Raw genomic sequence first — 19,928 nt, 5'->3', positions numbered from 1 at the left:
TTCGCTGCAATGTTGCTTCACTCTCTCTCTTTTACAGGTACTTTAACGGGCACAGTTCGGTGTATTTGGCATCCTGTGTACCACCGGCAAGACCGTGGGCTCATAAGACATGTCTTGCCCACGGTACCCACATTTTCTCTGTGGATGTAGGTCACACTAGAATAACCCGTTATAGTACCTCCTTCTTTCCTCACACAGCCAAACTGTGGAATGCTCTGCGTTCTTCTGTGTTTCCACATTCATACAATCAGTCTCACTTTAAAAAGCTGGTTTTCCGGCATCTTCGCAGTGTAGATTACTACAGGTTGACAACCCTTTATCAGAAATTCCGAAAACCGAAAAGCTCTGAAAACCGGAAGTTTTTTTTTTAACGGATTAACCTACCCGGGCATAGATCACTGACCCACATCAGGGCCTGGGGGGCGAAAATGTAATAGTAATAATAATTATAATAATAATAATAATAATAATAATAATAATAATAATAATAATAATAATAATAATAAATATTCATAGTAAATAAAATTTTTAATAAAAATACACCAAAATAAAATATTAATGATAACAATAATAATAATAACAATAACAATAATGCTGTAATAATAAAATAATAATAAAACTAATAATAATAAAGAAATACAAGAATGAAAAAAAGATCAAAAGTGAGAAATACGACCTAGACCAATGAATTATTATTATTATTATAATTTTTATTATATTTTTGCCCATCAGGCCCTGATGTGGGTCAGTGATCTATGCCTGGGTAAGCTAATACACATAAAAAAAAACAACTAGCCATTCTGAAAACCGAAAAATTCTGAAATCCGAAATGCCCCTGGCCCCAAGGATTTCGGATAAGGGATTGTCAACCTGTATTACGTTTTCCTTTTCTATTTTTAATTTCTTTTTATTCTTATTTTTTCACCTCCTAGGCCCCGTTGTGGGTTGATGACCTGTGCCCGGGTGGGTTATTCCCCCCCTCCCCAAAAAAGTAGTGTAGTACAGTGTTACTGGAAAATAATGCAACGATTGGTATAAATGTACACTATTTATTTATTGAATTATTATTCCGGTAATTATTTATATGCATTACTTGCTTTACCAAACGCAAAGACAACCAGACAGCCTGGTGACACTGCTGATGTTAGCGTGTACTTTTTATGAAAAAAAGTGCAAATAAAATAAATTCTAACTGAATTACCTGTATTTATAGGAAATAAGTATTATGATCGGTAAATATATGCATTACTGGCTATCCTGGACACAAAAGCAAGCAGAAAATGGCCGCTAAGTGCGTACGTAACCACAAGTGCTAGCCGTCAAAACAACACTGTCCCCTTATCTCCCTCGCCACTGCTGTCCCAGGGAAGTTTCTAGAGGGTCAATATATAGTTTTTCTTACTTCATTTTGGTTGTTTCATCATTTAAAAAGGTTAAAGATTATTTTTGGAAAAGTTGATTTTTTCTCAATTTACCTCACGTTGGGGGGGAGGTACCCCTACGCCTGGGGCGTAGGGGTTAAAATTGATTTGCATACATTACATACAGTACTGTACAATCGCCACAAAAAATTCTTGAACAGCTGGGAACTACAGATTTCAGAATGAGCACTATCATTCATGTCATCTCAGAATGGTTGGGACGTGTGGTTGCAAAGTGACTTTCAATATTTTGTAATAATATATGTTGCACAACTTTATAGTATTTACTGCTGAAAAGAACTACTACAGTAATTTGATTTGCAATAGAACTTCCTCAGAGAGCAATGTTCAGATTTCTTGTTCGTTTGGTCATATTATATGACCCTTAGTGTGTTTGAGAACTTTTCGTGACTGGTATACACACAGGTGACCAGGCTGCCACTGTCTACAGTCATCTTAGCCTGTAACTCACAACCTTCTGTGTTCACGCTAGTCACTGCTAAGTTTTTAGACACACTACAATATTAAAAAAAGAAGCAAAAATCATGTTTACTGTAAAACTATCATAAAGTACAGTACAGTAATGTATATAAAAACATCTAAACCAGCAACAACTGTATGTGCAGTGCCGGATTTAGACCTATGGAGGCCCATGGGCAGCCTCTTTGTGGAGGCCCCCCCTCATTATAACTACCCAAGAGGGTGGGGTGGCGAGTGAAGCGAGCCTAAACGTCTGGGAGTTCCTGGGGGCGCTGTAAGCCCCCCGGGAATATTTTGAAATTTGAACACTTTTTAGAATTTTGAAGCCATATGCAGTTATATTGAGGAAATTAGAAGATTGAGAAATTTTTAATTAACTGTATATTTATTGATGGTGTACAAATTCCCAACACACACACACAAAAGTGAGACATGACTGGAGTCATTCATGTGGTTTCAAGTCGACCAGCCCTGATATAGCTACTATCGCACATGTCACAAATTTTCAAGAGACTTCACAGAAAAGAATATACTGCATTATTAGTTATTACGGAGAGATTATTCTTTGCATTATTAATCAGATAAACCTCTACTCAAATAATGGTTCTGTCCAAGAATGCATGTATAGGCTTCTTTAAGTCCAAGGTCAGATAGATTCAGAATAAGTATTAACTCAACTATAAATAAAATTGAAGTTTTGCATCCAATAGTAAAACAAATAAACAATTTAATGAATTTGGTAAAATTAAACAAAAGTATGAACATGTTGGAAAAAACAAGAATTTTAATAAAAATAATTGCCATCGACCATGGATAATGGATATATTGAACACAAACATTGATCAATTGCAAAATAGAAAATAAACATTACCTTTATTTACGGACCAGGCACTTTATGTGACCTGGCCACTGCAAAGTTTTTGATCAACTTTTCGAAGTCAATCTCTCTGAGGATGTCATATTCGATACTCATCAAAGCCAGGTGGCTGAGCCTGTCATGACACATTGCAGTACGAAGTCTGTTTTTAATAAACTTCATTTCACTGAAAGAACGTTCTCCAGAACAATTTGTGACCATGAGCACCAAGTACATCCGTAGCATTATTTCAACATTTGGAAATGTATCTACAACTTTCTTGTCTATCAACAGCTTGTAAAGGTAATGTGCCCTTCCTTTCTCATCATCTTCAAGAAATTGAGTGAAGAATGCTGTAAACTGCACAAGTTCAACTCCGAGTGTTTGATCCAATTTTGCTGCAGCTGCTTCAATTTCGTCACAATTCATTGACTCCAGTTTAGACAAGAACCCGAAAAGTGAACAGGTTTCCTCATAGGCCTTTAACCGTTGATCCAGTGAACTCAGGAACTGATCAATTGCTGGAAGGAAATTCTGAACCCAAAATTTTTCTGACTGTGAGAGGGCTGCTTCTTCTGATCGTCCATAATTCAATGGATTGAGTCGTACATTACGTTGACGCTTGCGTGTCTGTGAATAATCCCCAGTTTCTGACATTTCCCTTCCCTTTTTCTCATAAACACGGAAGCAATCTCTCTTTTCTCGTACAAAACATTCCAAGGACTTCAGCATTGCTACTGCTGTGTTCAAATCGAGTTTAGGATCTTGCAATGCATGGCTTGTTGCATCAACTCTGCCAAGAATGTCATGCCAAAACACAGCATAAATAGCAGTCTCTAACTTGCACATCTTATCATGGAGACCAATGGCTTCATAACATGTTTTGCTCGTCTCATTTTCATCTCTAGCTATTTTAGCAAGTGCTTCACGGATTGGGAGATAACCTTGGACAACTGCTTTCACTGCAACTGCTCGACAGGACCATCTTGTTGTGGAAATCCTCTTTGGCACAGATACCGGGCCAGACGCTACAGTTTTCAATAAATCACTAAGAATTGCATAACAATGTGTAGAAGCTGTGAACACATTTAGTAAATTGCCTCAAGAAAATAAAAAAATGAGATTGCTTCTTGACAACATTCAGCTGCAGCTTTTCCAACCAAGTTTAATGAATGACCAGCACAGGGTATCCAAATTGCATGATGATTTTCAGCTACAACTTTGGCTTGCAGACCATTGTACCTCCCACTCATAGATGTTGCATTATCATAAGATTGCTCATGACAATTTTAAATGTCAATGTCATTGTCTGCAAGAAACTTCATCAAACCTTCAAACATTTCTTGAGCCTTGTGTCCTTGATTTGGCAAGAATTTCACAAATCTCTCAACAGGTGTGTCATGCTCCATGTATCTGATTATCAGAGTTAGTTCATCAATATGGCCTTCATCAGGGGTGAAACTTGACTGGAAGGCCCATGTAAATAACACAGTCAAGGCAGCCTCGTACCGTCTCTACATACGTACTACGACGACTTAGGTCACTTGGGACACCCACGCCAGAGCTGAGGACCATCTACAACGCCTTTATTCTCCCCAAACTAACGTATGTGTCACCAGCCTGGTCGTCTTTTCTCAACTCCACCCAACATCAGCTAGAGAAGGTACAGAAAAGGGCCTGCAGAATCATGCTCGGCGTAGAATACTCCGGCTACACCAACGCTCTCTCCACCCTGGAAATGCCATCCTTCAGTGACCTCCACCACCAAGCACTGGAAAGGTTTGGCAGCCAACTAATGCACCACCCTCATCATCGCCACCTCCTGCCACCGGCAGTCCCCCGCCCACCTCGCGCAGTCCGCCACTACAACAAAATTCAGCCCATAAGAGCCCGCACCGATAGATATAAGAATAGCACCATCCCATCTATTGTTAAAATAATAAACAACTCCTAATTTATGTACTGTACAGCCCTGTAAATGTATTCAATGCATATTATATCATTATGTCTAAATCAAATGTAAGTCTGTATATTTTCACCCACCGGCTGCAACTCTATTAATAAACCGTTTATTATTATTATTATTATTATTATTATTATTATTATTATTATTATTATTATTATTATTATTATTATTATTATTATTATTAATCTAGAGAAATTGAGTAATAATTTGAGAGCTTTATACGTGAGATAATTTCGTTCAGTACTTCATTGCCCATTAGTCTGACAATTTCTTCACAGATGGTTGAAGACAAATAGTTTGTATGACCAGTGCCACGATTAGCATGATTCTGGATGTGTTGCCTGAGGAAATCATCATACTCGGCCGAAAGCTCTAGTAATCCCAAGTAATTTCCATTATGAGGAGATCCAATTATTTCATCATCTTCACGAAGAACTAGCCCTCTTTCACATATAAATTTAAGCACGCTGATCAATCGCTTTTGAAGATTACACCAATACTGCTCAATTTGACCCACATTTGTAGTTAGTTTAGAATCTATACCTCCAGCTCCCTTTGCACGACTTGCTGCTGACAAAACTGCTTGAATGTGGTCCTTTGATTGCTTATGGACAGCAAGCCTATTAGCATGCTTCCAGTCGCAGAACCCATCAGATGTGAATTGAGATCTTGAAACACCCATTAGCTTGCAATAGAAACAGTAGACCCACCCATTTACGGGGGAGAAACAAAGCCAAGAACGATTTTCAACTTCCCCATTTCGATTCCTTCGCTCAAACATGGCTGGTGTGCAATTGCGACTGACATTGTTTGCATCTTTTTGTACTGCTGATTTTGCATCCAAAAATTTAGCGTCACTGGTGGAGACTCTAAGAACCGTTCGCAGTCCAATAATCAATAAATTGTTTTGTCAAATGTTCTGACCATAAGCTAATGTCAATGTCATAATTTTGTGTAGTTGCCATTTGCACTTCAGGAGGCACATGCTTTGATTCAATTTCAATCTCCTCGGCAGTCTGGTCATTTCCCCCTGTAGATAGGCTAGAGCTGCCATATAAAGAGGAAGCTGATGCATCACATGCAGGTACTTGGTCTGGTTGCCTTGAAGATGAGCTTGCAGAAGCACTGACTAGATGTTCTGAAGCTGATGGACGAGTGAAGAATTCAGTCAGTCGACGTGTTTTTGTAAATTCTTTAGCTTCTCTCTCAGCACATTCTTTAGATGTCTTTCTCTTTGCAGCACCACTTTCGAAACATCGTACACCTTTGTGTCTGTCCATTCCACTCATTTCTGCAACAATAATTTTCTGTCAACAAAGACGGATACCTAATTTTTCGTAATAAATAAAAACGTAACACAAATTGGCCGTTTGCTTTTTGCTACTTTATGGAGAGGTTAATTGATTAGTTAACTCCCTGGAACATTTGGATGCCAGCATATTTTTAAAATTTGGAATTTTGGCTAAGATTATGACCTCTCCCTCTGACTTCTCCCAGTCCCACCCCTAAAGCTCGCCGTTGGTTTGCCTCCTTTTCACCATTGACTATACTGTATTATACTGTATATACTGATCGTGGAACTGACAGAAACCGCCATTGACATAGTTAATGTACTCAAAATACAAAAAATAACTCAACTTACTTGCAGCCTATCGACCTGTAGTATCTTAAAGCACAATTATAAATGTGAACGTATATTCTAACAACACACCCACCCACACTCAATCACAAGCATCAATCGACTCTCTCTCACTCGCATTCTCACTGTACATTTGCAAGACATGTTCTAGGAAATGACAACTGACAAGATCATTCATCACTGAGTGGCGACTACTTCACTCAACAAGCACACATGAAAATTCTCTCTCTCATTTTACATCTGCAAGACATGTTTATGTCTACTCGTGGGAAGTTCACGAATCATGGGCGACGCAAGTCTCCACTTTAATCGACAGACACAAGACAACCGATGTGCAGATACTACATGACCCAACCCCCTCCGACCGACTGTCAACAAACACAGCGCCCTGATGGCATTCGTAATGGAAGTGATAATGAAAAAATATTTTATGTTTTTTTTTTAATCTCAATTTTGTTATTCCATGTAGTTCATTTTTAAGCAATATATGTTTGTGGAATTCTAAATATATTACAATATTAGCAACACAAACAATAGCATTCATTAAAAATATACGGTTCATAGGAAAACCAGGTATTCATGAATTTCAAGGAGTAGCTAGCCTAATTTCTATCATGCTTCTTGCTGAACATAGTTTTACGTGATGGAATAGATAATCATGAATTTTAAAGAATGAAAATAAAAATAATCCAAATAAATAAACAAATAAATAAAATATTATAATATGTGGAGGCCCCCAGATTGTGGAGCCCCTGGGCAGCTGCCCACTTTGCCCACTCCTGAATCCGGCCCTGTGTATGTGACAAAAAGTGGTGATATTAGTGAATGAGAGAATGGCACTGTAGAAATAACTTAATGTTTTATCTACAGTGTTAAATCAGTGGACCAAACAAAACAATACCAAACCTACAAAATTGAAGAATACTTATGAAAAATTTTGTTTCCTGGAGACATTCCCTTATACTGTACAGTACTGTAATACCTCGCTTTACACGGTCAATTGAACTCACGGAGGCCCGCGTAAAGCGGGAAACGCGTAAAGTGAACAACAGAACATATGGGATTAATTGAAATAGAGACCGGGCCGACCCCCAAACTCCACTTTTTCCCGACACAATACGTACGTTTTAGTAAAAAGTAATATCTTAACTTTATGATGGTATGCACACACACATAATATAGAAGAGAAATATCAATAAGAGAATAATATACTGTACCAGGTAAAAGAAAAATCAAGATTTAACACATATGTCATGGTAGGTTAGGTTAGAAAAAATCAAGGTTTAACACTTACGTAAGGTTAGGTTATGTTATGTTAGGAAAAATCAAGGTTTAACACTTACGTAAGGTTAGGTTATGTTAGGAAAAATCAAGGTTAGGTTTAACACTTACATTAGTAGAAGAGATGGGTCGGCGTACGGGAATGGCGGCTGGTTCCGAGGCAGAGGGCAGGCTACTGGCCCTCAGGTGAGTCACCATCACTGTCATCCACACTTATCAGGGCCTCCCTGACAAATCCCTCAATGTCACCATCACTGTCTCTGTCACTATCACTGGCTTGGGCTGGCTGTGGTGGGTTGCGGGCGAAGAACTCGGTAATGCTTTGTTGACGGCTAGTGTTGATGTTGTCGTGATACACCTTGATGTAGGGGTCCATAATCTGCAACAGCTGGGTAGTGAAGACTTCATACCGGTTATCGTCAGGGTCGTCGGAAAGGAGGAGCTTCAGTTTCTCTACACACTCAGTGGCACCCCTTACATTACCATGCGATAACTTGCGTTCTTCTCGGGATGACGCACCGCCTGTCTCTTCACTGACGTCATCGTCTTCTAACATCTCGTCGGCAGTCACATCAGGATCCCTTATCACCTCTATAATGTCGTCGTTGGTGGTCTCGGAGAAGCCTTTAGCTGTAACACTCTGTGCAGCTTCTCTGGCAAGGTCCACTGCTACTGCAACAGTCTGAACCTCACCAGTCACAGATTGACTCTGCCTCCCACCTGGGATACCTTGCAATACATGTCTCCATGCGTGACGAACCGTTGCTACAGACAGCTGATCCCATGCCTCCACCAAGAAGTCCACAGCTTTCTTGACGTTGAATTTCCTCCAAAAGTGTTTCACAAGAACTTCTTGCTCTGCCAACTGTTGTTCCTCGTCCTCTTCGCTCTTGCTATCGATGTCACCCTGGCTACGCAACTCATCCTTGGTGTTGGTATAGTCGTTCAGGAGCTTAAACTTCTTTACAGAGAATTCAGCTTTCACATTGCAGATTAATTCTTGGTCCATGGGCTGGATTAATGACATAGTGTTGGGAGGAAGGAAGACCACTTTTACATTGGGGTGACGATTTAACAGTAGGGTCGAGTGTCCTGGTGCGTTGTCCAGCAGCAACAAAATCTTGAATGGCACATTCTGTTGCTCACAGAATTTCTTCACATCGGGAACGAAACAGTCATCAAACCAGGAGAGGGACAGTGTAGAGAACATCCACGCCTTACGTGCGGTCAGCCAGTGGACATTTAGCTTGGCCATGTCCATGCTCTTGTAGGCATGCGGCTTGCGTGCTGTGTGGATCACCGATAACTTGAGCTTACAGGTACCGGAGGCATTGGTGGTAAAGAGAACGGTGATGCGCTCCTTCTGCAACTTCCGGCCCCAACACTTGCTGGCAGACTTGACAACAAAGGTCTTGGAAGGTAGCTTTTCCCAAAAGAGACCGGATTCGTCCATGTTGAACACCTGGTCGTCGGTGTACTGTCCTTCCTCCATAATCTCACGTAAAAATGGAGGAAAATCCCTAGCCGCAACACGGTCAGCACTAGCTTCTTCACCACCAATGTTAATGTTGGTGATCTTGTTCCTCTTCTTAAACCTCTGCAACCAACCAGATTCCTCTGGTTGAAGGGTTTGGGCTCTGCAATTCCCATCTTACATGACACTGCTGCGTACAGTTCATGTGCGTACTCCTGAACTGAGCGCTTGTCGACCGCCATGTTCCGTCTAGCCTGACGAATCAAGTAGCTCACAAGTAACTTCTCCGTCTTGAAAAGCACCTTGTTGTGGCAATACTTGATCATAGAAGCACCTGTAGAGTTTGTGATGTTCATGTGTTCTTTTATCTTGGCTGCATCCTTCTTGATTTTCCGGATCGTAGATTCGTTCACACCATGCTGGCGCGCCAAATCAACATGTCTTGTTCCTTTCTCCAACTCTTGGATGATCTTGTACTTCACCTCGTAGCTGAGGGCACGTTGTATCTTCTTTGGCTTAGGGCGGTTGGGTCTAGGTAATGCAAGGTTTATCTGTGGTGGTGGTGGTCCGGTGGCAGCCATTCTTATGGAACAATGGATATCGATATACAGTGGTCCCTCAGTTAACGAGCACAATCCGTTCTAGAAGGTTGCTTGTTAACCGAAAAACTCGTTAACTGAAACCATTGTTTCAATGGGTTTTGGGGTAATTGGTTCCAGCTCACCGAAAATTGCCTAAATTCAACAAAAAAAGTAGAAAAGTAAACTTACTTTGAGGTGTGTATGTAGAAGGCTCCTGGATGATGATGATGATGGGAATTAGAATGGGGATGGAGGAGAAGAGAAGGCATTGGGGTGGAAGAGAAGTTACCCCATGGCGCCATTTCACCCATAAAATTTTAGTTCTCTTGGTGTAATTCAAGATTATGTTCTTTAAATCAACACTGCACTACATTATATATTGTCAATATGTAAAATATATTTCAAAATGACCTATAATTTGCTTGCAAACACAGAAAAAAAGCATTTAGTTGAAGAGAGTCTCAAGCAAGATGTTACCTCCACTGAAAAGACACAAAGACTGACGCCTGTATGGTGTGTTGGCAGGCTGGATGGCATGTTCAATAATTGTTAAAATTACTAAAAAATTTTATATTAAACTTTTAAAATTATTGAATAGTATAAACTTCTTGATATTTACTATAATGGTAAGGAATTTAAACCCTAGAACCGATTACTGTACTGGCGGACTAATACTACAGCTGGTGGACCGCCAAATGCAAGCGAAAACATGTTCAGGTCGGCTAGTAAGAAACTCGTTAATCGAGGGATTGCTCGTTAACCGAAGTTAAGAATCGTATGGAAGGTAACTCGTTAACCGAGGCGCTCGTTAACCGAGGGACCACTGTACACGATGTAGCCGGAAGGGGTGTAATTGACACGGGTAGGTCAACGGGCTTCATCGCTCCCGCGGCAGGGCACGTCATATTACATTAAACCAATCACAGCTAGCGGGGAGGGAGGTAAGGATGCTTGGCCCAATCACAGTCCGATACGTCATATGGTGTCACCAAGAACGCAACAAAGACATACACTGCGCAACCTACTCGCGCTGCTTACCCAACATGGCTGGAGGTTTGAATCCAAAAATGGCGCGGCGCGAGATGAGCGCCAGCCGCTCTCCGCGTAAAAGAGTAGATGCACCGCGTAAAGTGAACATTCTGGTTCTGGCGGGGTACAGCGTAAACGTAGAAATGCGTAAAAAAAAAAAACGCGTAAAGCATATATTACTGTACTAGACTTGACTCAATTTTATGTGTACTGTAGGGGCTAATTTTGAAACTACAGGGCACCAAATTCAAATTTAACTGACCAGTTACTTTCATTCCACAAAACTGGCATTTCTGGTAATAGGGCATGAAGTAAATTAGGAATTATTCTGTATAAACCAGAAGTCCCCAGGTTACAAGCATCTCACTCTGTCTTATGAACGCCCAGATGTTCTTCATATGGTCTTATTGTTTTATTATTAATAAATACAATTTACAGAAGATAGAAATTTACTATCTTTTTGTAAATTTGAAAGAGATAAATTAATCTAGAATGTGAAAATTTTGTATACAGTAAAGGTCCAAAAATCCGGATGCCAGAAATCCGGACCACCTGAGAATCCGGACTTTTCGAAAACTAATTTTTTTTTTTTTTTTAGCGGGCTTTTGTGTGTATGTGCGCATGCATGAGCGCCACAGTTGCACAGCAACAACAAGCGACCACGTGGTCGCCACTTTAAAACGAGCAATCAAACTGTGACAACATACCGTATATACCCGTCTATAACCCCCCCTCGTTTATCGGTCGACCCTGATTTTTTGACCAAGAAATCGTTAATTTATGATATTCCTCGTTTATAGTTCGATCCACGTTTTTGAGGGTAATGGAACAACAAAACCTTCAGTAAAAACGCTCTACGTCCTATAAACTGAGGCTCGCCGTGCCTGAAATACGAGTGCCGAAGGCAAATTGTTTACCATTTATTATTACGACACTTTACACTGAAACGCGGGTACAGTCAGTTCTGCTATAACGCGATAGTTGTGTTCTTGTAAAACATCGTGTTATAGAAATTCGCGTAATAGAAATAACAGGGCTTATGGAGAAAATAGGGTTAGGTGCAGATTACTACTCGAAATCGAAAATAATTTAGTAGTTAGCCTAACACAAAGGATAGCACAGTCTAAATAAATGTTACATTCATATCTAATAATGAAATCATACAGTAAATGTAACACTTTACCTTGAAAAAATATGAATACCCTGTAGTACTTGATGGGGGAGAAGGGTGATTTTGAGGCTGATAACATCGAGCTTCTCTTCAAGGGTTATAGCCTATCTTTTACGATCATCACCGGGAATGCGATCACCAGAACGCTTCTTGGAGATATTCTTCTTTACCATATACACAGTTAATACCACAAAATTGGAGAAATAGTAAGCAAAGATCGCGTTACAAGAAACAAGCGTTCGCGTTATACAAATGTCGTTCCTCTATTCATAAATCACGTTGTCAAAACACGCGTTATAGCAGAACTCACTGTAGTTTCAACAAAAATATTGTATATTTCCATTCAAGTATTCATTCAAGTCAATTTGGAGGGAATATTATTGTAATACAACAGTTTTTAAACTAAACCATTCGAAAAGCGATTACGGTAACATCTTTTGAACGAAAGAAGGCGAAAGTCATTGTTTTCGTCACGATTTTATCCCACTTTCCACTGTAATACGTTTGTAATTTCAGCAAAAATATTACATTTCCGTGAATGTATTATATCAAGGACAGTATGAATAGAATATCATTGTAATATAACAGAATTTTAACCGAAAACTATTAAAAAAACGAATAACATCTCAAGAACATTGAAAGCTTAGGTAAAGTCTTTTGTTTTCGTCATGCATTTTATCCTATTTTACATTGAAATACATCACGTTTCAGCAAAACTACTATTTATTTCCGAGAATATATTCATTCAGGTGCAGTTTAGGTAAAATATACGTGTGATGTAATAGTTTTTAACTGAAAACGATTCGAAAAACACGTACCCTCTAGCCCTGTTCAAGGAGAGGACTGGGAGAAGCTGTTTGGTGCTGCAGACGATGACAAGGAAAATGATTTTGATGGATTTTAATGAAAATATTCAGAAATATGGTATCGTAGTATTTATTCAAGTCAATTAGGATAGAATATTATTGTAATACAACAGTTTTTTAACTGAAAACCATTCGAAAAGCGATTACGGTAACATCTTTTGAATGAAAGAAAGCAAAAGTCATTGTTTTCGTCACGATTTTATCCCAGTTTCCACTGTAATACGTACGTCATTTCAGCAAAAATATTACATTTCTGTCAATGCATTATATCAAGCACAGTATGAATAGAACACCATTGTAATATAACAATATTTTGAGTCCTACTCTTTCCATTTACATAATGGCTCCTAAAGTAGATAAACTTCGTTGTGTGAAGAGAAAGAAGAACACGTTGAAATTGAGTGACAAACTTGAAATAATTAAGAAACTAGAACGTGGTGTGAGCAATACTGTTCTAATGGAAACATACGCCATTGAAAAGCCTACAATTTATGATATAAAAAAGGCAAAGAATAAAATTCTGGAATTCACAGCTTTTTCATTAAAACTGCTCGTTTTGATAAATGAAGCATGCTATATTTGCTGATGAATAAACTATCAAAATGTACCTGTTCATCTCTTCTTTATTCCTCCTTAAATTTTAATTTTAAAACTACTGCCTGAGAATCCGGAAAATCCGAAAATCCCAACCGACCCAATCCCCAAGCAGTCCGGATTTTTGGACTTGTACTGTAAAATGAATATTTTACAGTGCAGTATTTTTCCATTTTGTGATAAAATAAATATTTACATTATAATACAGTGGTCCCTCGACTAACAAACACAATTGGTTCCACAGAGTCGTTCATTAATCAAAAATTTCGTTAACCGAATCTATTATTTCAATGGGGTATTGGGTAATTGGTTCCAACTCACAGAAAAAGTATACAGTGAGTTCTGCTATAACGCGTGTTTTGACAACGCGAATTTGCTCTAACGCGATTTATGAATTGAGGAACGATATTTGTAAAACGCGAACTCGTTTGCTCTAACGCGATTCCACTCGAACGGTTGTTATGGCTTCAGTTCACGTTCGACATCACATGTTCAATTGAGTTGTGTGTTTTGTTTGTGAACAATTGCAGAAATAATGTATGTAATATTTATGTATACAGTATACCTATATATTATAAGTAAATTGTAAAATTTTAAATAAAAGAGAAAATCAAATTACATAGCGTTTTACACTCGCGTTCTCTTTACATCACACACAGTGTTTACAGTTCACGTTCGACATCACATATTCAATTGATTTATGTGTTTTGTTTGTGAAGAATTGCAGAAATAATTTATGTAATATTTATGTATACAGTAAACCACTCACAAGGTCCTACAGTACCACTAATTATTTTAAACTGAAACTTACGTTTGGGAAGCTGGATTAAAATGAAGATTACCGGTATATTAAAATAATAAAAATGTATTATAAACCAGTCTAACATACCGTAAAAGAACAATATACCCCGGTAATAAACACAGCTCCTATCATCACCACCCTCCCCCCATTTGCCAGTGACAAGAAAGGGAAAGTGACCTTGACTGTGACCGCCTGTAGCTATTTTTAGCCGTCCTTGTGTTCGGAGGTGGTCAGTAATGCATATCTGTATATTTACTGATCATAATACTTCTCCTATAAATAATTCATTTGAAATTTATTTTTTTGCAAAGAATATTCAGTAAATGACTGCGTTAATTCTTGAAACTACCTACATTGGTAAATTTAGGATATAAATGATGAACAGAAGTCACGTCATGGATTCGGAGTTTGGTCCTTAACGATCACCATAAATGTACATTACCAGGTATAATGGTAGCCTCCCTTTTTCGAGAAAAAAGTATATAAATTAAAGAAAATACTTGCAGTATATTTAATATATTACAGTATATTATAAATAAATAAATTAACAAATAAATTCAAATTCCCTTATCATCCTGTGTTATATACAGAAATACTTGAGTCCCTGAGCGAGTACACAAAAAGAAAACGGAGGACTAAGACATCCTGGAGTGGATAGAGAACGGACATCTCTACTGGGGGACTCAAACGTTTCTCATGTTTTGTGGGCGCTGTAGCATAATATGAATAATATGTAAATTACAGTTTACTTATATATATATATATGTAAATTGTAAAAATTTAAATAAAAGAAAAACTAAATACGTAGCGCTTAAAGTGTACTGTACAGTGCTGTGGCTTGGCGCGGGGTTATGCAGTGTTTACAGTTCACGTTCGACATCACATATTCAATTGATTTATGTGTTTTATTTGTGAAGAATTGCAGAAATAATTTATGTAATATTTATGTATACAGTATACCTGTACAGTATATGTAAAATGTAAAATTTTAACTAAGAGAGAAAAACAAAATACGTAGCGTTTTAGACCCGCGTTCTCTTTACATCACACACAGTGTTTACAGTTCACGTTCGACATCACATATTCAATTGATTTATGTGTTTTGTTTGTGAAGAATTGCAGAAATAATTTATGTAATATTTATGTGTGTGTGATGTAAACAGAGCGCTTGGCCTCTCTCTCTCTCTCTCTCTCTCTGTATGAATGGAATTCGTGGTTTAGAGTGAGTGAATACTACTACTTAAACACATCAATACTATGTTAATTGATCACTGTATAATAAATTCATTCACTCATAATTTCAAATTCCCTTATCATCCTGTGTTATATACAGAAATACTTGAGTCCCTGAGCGAGTACACAAAAAGAAAACGGAGGACTAGGACATCCTGAAGTGGATAGAGAACGGACATCTCTACTGGGGGACTCAAACGTTTCTCATGTTTTGTGGGCGCTGTAGCATAATATGAATATGTAAATTACTGTACAGTGTTGTGGCTTGGCTCAATGTTTACAGTTCATGTTCGACATCACTTGTTCAATTGATTTATGTGTTTTGTTTGTGAAGAAATACCTGTACAGTATATGTAAATTGTAAAATTTTAAATAAGAGAGAAAAACAAAATAAGTAGCGTTTAAAGTGTACTGTACATTGTGGCTTGGCGCGGGGTTATGCAGTGTTTACAGTTCACGTTCGACATCACATATTCAATTGATTTATGTGTTTTGTTTGTGAAGAATTGCAGAAATAATTTATGTAATATTTATGTATACAGTATACCTGTACAGTATATGTAAAATGTAAAATTTTAAATAAGAGAAAAACAAAATACATAGCGTTTTAGACCCGCGCGCTCTGTTTACTCCACACTTTGTTTGAAACACGTGAAGTTTTTAAGTGTCCTCAGTGAATTCTGATTACTGTTTCTCCAATTTTGTGACTATGGAAAAGAAGAATATCTCTGGGAAGCACTCTGGTGATCGCATTTCCGGTGGTGATCGTAAAAGAAAGGCTATAACACTTGAAGAAAAGCTTGATGTTTCATGACTCCTCAGCCTCAACATCAACCTTCTCCCCCATCAAGTTATATTCATATTTTTTCAAGGTAAAGTGTAACATTTACTGTATGATTTCATTATTAGATATGAATGTAACATTTATTTAGACTGTGCTATCCTTTGTGTTAGGCTAACTACGAATTTTTTTTTCGATTTTGAGTAATCTGCACCTAACCCTATTTTCTCCATAAGCCCTGTTATTTCTATTACACGAATTTCTATAACACGATGTTTTACAAGAACACAACTATCGCGTTATAGCAGAACTACCTGTGCATACCAGTAATAGAATTAACAAAACATTAAATATAAACTAAATACAGTACTGTACTGCACAGTATACTGTACAATAATAAATAAAAAACAATAAAATACTTTATTTTAACTTACTATGAGGTGTGTATGTTGTATTCCTGGCAGCTTTGTTTACATGTCAAACAGCTGATTGTAGAGGCAATCGATGATGATGCCATATTCTTTGTAGAGTGCATTGGTTCTAATGCCTTTTTCATGTTTCATAATAATTTCTGTACTGTATATTATCAATATGTTAACTAAATTTTAGAATGACCAATAATTTTAATGTAAAAATGCAACAATATTCAAGAGACCAAACTCAATGTTCACTCCACTGTAAACAAAGTTAAACTGAGAAGGGTTGGTGGGTGATTCAATCAGCTGATGGGCACACAAAAACTGTTCCCTGTACTGTCTATATTATCAATATGTTATCTAAATTTTAGAATGACTAATAAATTTAATATAAAAAATGCAAAAATATTAAAGAGCACAACTTTCTTGATATTTACTCCACTGGAAACGAATGTAAACATAGAACCGATTACTGTATTGGCGGACTTGTCGATCAGCTGATGCGCATGACAAAACGTGTTTCTCATAAGGCTTTCGTTAATCGAAGTTTTGTTCGTTAATCGAACTGCAAATCCTTATGGGAGCTAATTCGTTAACCAAAATTTTGTTAATCAAACCGTTTATTAACCGAGGGACCACTGTACTGTATAAACATAAATGATCATAAAACGGTGATGATGGCATACAGTACAGTATACAGCAAGTCCCCATTGAACGAAAGGGTGATAGATTAATGTACTGTACATTACTAATGTCTGTGACAAAATAATTACAACACATCATAATACTGAAGGTAAAAACAATAAAACATGTAAAACATAAAGCTACATGAACAGGGTTGTCAGTTGTTATTTATGGGAATGACAGTCATAGTAGAATGAGAGAGAGGCAGAGTGTCGGTGAGATGCAGTGGGTGGGTGGGAGGGAGGGAGGAAGGAAGATGGGAAGTGGTGAGAAGATGATGCATCAGTTGGTTTATTTGGTAACACTGGCTGCAAGACTGCCAGACAATTTAACAGCTTATGTCTACCCACAAAATTGAGTGTAAGTATAAATGAACAACATTGTATTCCTTCTACATTGTTACATAAATTTTAAATTATTGAGTGAGAATAACAAATAAACAATGTACAGCATTGTACAATATTGTACTATCATGAATGACGGTCATGGAATGAGTGAGAGGTAGTGTCGGTGAGACGCAATGGGTGGGAGGGAGGGGAGGAAGGTGAAATTATGATTTAGGTGGTGATAAATGAGGTAGTGGTGGTGAGAAAGCAGAAAGGTGGGGGTTGACTTACCTTTTGTAATAGTAGAACATTCTTTCGTTAATTGGCAAATGGGCAGTAAAAATTTGCTCTCATTATGAGGATTTGTTCAAAGGATTAACATTCAGTGGGGATGTACTGTATAGCATCTCAACCAATGTTTTTTTTTACAGAACGTCGACGGAAAGAAGCCATCCAGGCCAGCAGTAACCTCACACATGCTCTTGTGGATCATCTCAATGTTGGGTAAGCTTTTGTAATTGTATATACGTACAGTACAGTAAGTCCTTGCTTAATGTTGCCCAAGACAACATTGTTTCGTTATAACGTTGCTACTCTTTAGATACCCATGACTCCGACAACGTTGTTTTACGACCCAACCAATTTGTTATAACGTTGTCACCCAACACGGACTACTTTGAATGGCGCATCACCCTCTCTCATCTTTGCGCGCTATGCTCTCTCGCGGAGCGTCACAGCCAAGCATTATCTCCCCAGTCTTTGTTAAGCTTCCACAGTGTATGTGTGTGCTTAAGTGTTTTTGCTATAAATACTGTACTGTAACCATTTGAAATGGCTCCCAAGTGCCCATCAAGTGTTAGTGATGCTAGTGTTGTGAAGAAGCAATGCAATACCATTAGCCTTGCTACGAAAATGGAGGTTTTAAACTGTTTTGAGAAAGGTGGACATTGGTGTAGCATTAGGCTTAACCCCTACAACAGTGCGTACTATCCAGATCAGCACAGACAAGATTAAGGCTAGTGTTGGAAGTGGTATTTCTATGAGTGCAACAAAGACAAGTTTATTTATCTTTTTGGATGTATAATATATACAGTCATGTGCCGGTTAACGTCCGACCGAACAACGTCCGATCGCATATACGCCCAAAAAAAAAAATCCGTGACTCTTGCTGGACCATCACTCCATGACCCCCTGACGGAGACACGATGATCCTCCCCATACTGGTCAGATATTATGTGTTAAAGGAATATGCTTCCTTGATTAGGCTTTTTTTAAACATTTGCCTGCAGGTGTAATGTTAACCTACATCTATTGAGGATAAAATCTTTTACCCACAAATTGACAATAACACATTTGCTGTAATCAGAAATATCTAGTTGCCTCAACAATTGCAACTCCAGTTGCAATTGGGGTTGCAATTTCAAATTCTGTGTCATTACTACGGAATAAAGAAGTATCTGGTGTACTGCACTCTAAGATTAAGAGAAAACGGACGACTCAGGAGTCCTGAAGTGAGAGAAAACGGACTTCTTTGACGGGGCACTCAAATAAAGAGACATGGCTACATGTTTTGTGGACTACCCACTGTACAGTATTGATGGTATATTTTTCATCACTTTGTAATAAACCTAGTCATGCCTATGTGTGTTTCTGATAATTACCATAACATTATATATTTATATATTTAGCGGTTGTACAAACACAAGGCCTCACACATGCCACTCAGACTGTCAGACTTGACAAGTTTTACCAACCATAAAGACAGTTGAAGCTTTAAACATCACTCACAATGGATCTTGAATATTCCAACTGTAATCAGACATATCTAAGTTGCCTCAACAATTGCAACCCCAGTTGCAATTTCAAATTCTGTGTCATTACTAAGGAATAAATAAGTCACTGGTGTACTGCACTTTAAGATTAAGAGAAAACGGACGACTGAGGCGTCCTGAAGTGAGAGAAAACGGACTTCTTTGACGGGGCACTCAAATAAAGAGAGACATAGCTATATGTTTTGTGGACTACCCACTTTACATTAATCCTTTTCATCACTTTGTAATAAACCTAGCCATGCCTATGTGTGTTTATGATATTTACCATAACATTATATATATATATATATTTAGTGGGTCTAAATGGTTGTAAAATGGAAAACTTGGGTTGGGTGCCTGGAACCCCCATTAGAATAAATCCGATAGGTTTATGTAATTTTGGACAACGTCCATTTCGGTTAACATCACGTTTCCAAGAACGTATCTAGGACGTTAATTGGCGCAGGACTGTATTTCCTAAAAAAAATTCATTGAATTTATGTATATGTAATGTATT

The 19,928-nt window shown here is 38.0% G+C and overlaps 1 protein-coding gene across 3 annotated transcripts in view; it reads left to right on the top strand.

The window, feature by feature from the left end:
* Positions 1 to 19,928, top strand: part of LOC121871799 (biogenesis of lysosome-related organelles complex 1 subunit 1-like) — a 107,299-nt gene that overhangs the window by 74,053 nt on the left and 13,318 nt on the right. For all 3 annotated transcript variants that reach the window (XM_042374296.1, XM_042374297.1, XM_042374298.1), the window contains one exon: positions 18,032 to 18,104. In XM_042374296.1, coding sequence (XP_042230230.1) covers positions 18,032 to 18,104 — 73 coding nt within the window. The remainder of the gene's footprint in view (positions 1 to 18,031; positions 18,105 to 19,928) is intronic.

Source organism: Homarus americanus, unplaced genomic scaffold (assembly GCF_018991925.1).
Source record: "Homarus americanus isolate GMGI-L3 unplaced genomic scaffold, GMGI_Hamer_2.0 scaffold39675, whole genome shotgun sequence".
Taxonomy (NCBI): domain Eukaryota; kingdom Metazoa; phylum Arthropoda; class Malacostraca; order Decapoda; family Nephropidae; genus Homarus; species Homarus americanus.
The sequence above is the reverse complement of the archived record's forward strand: the minus strand, read 5'-3'. Positions and strand labels throughout refer to the sequence as shown.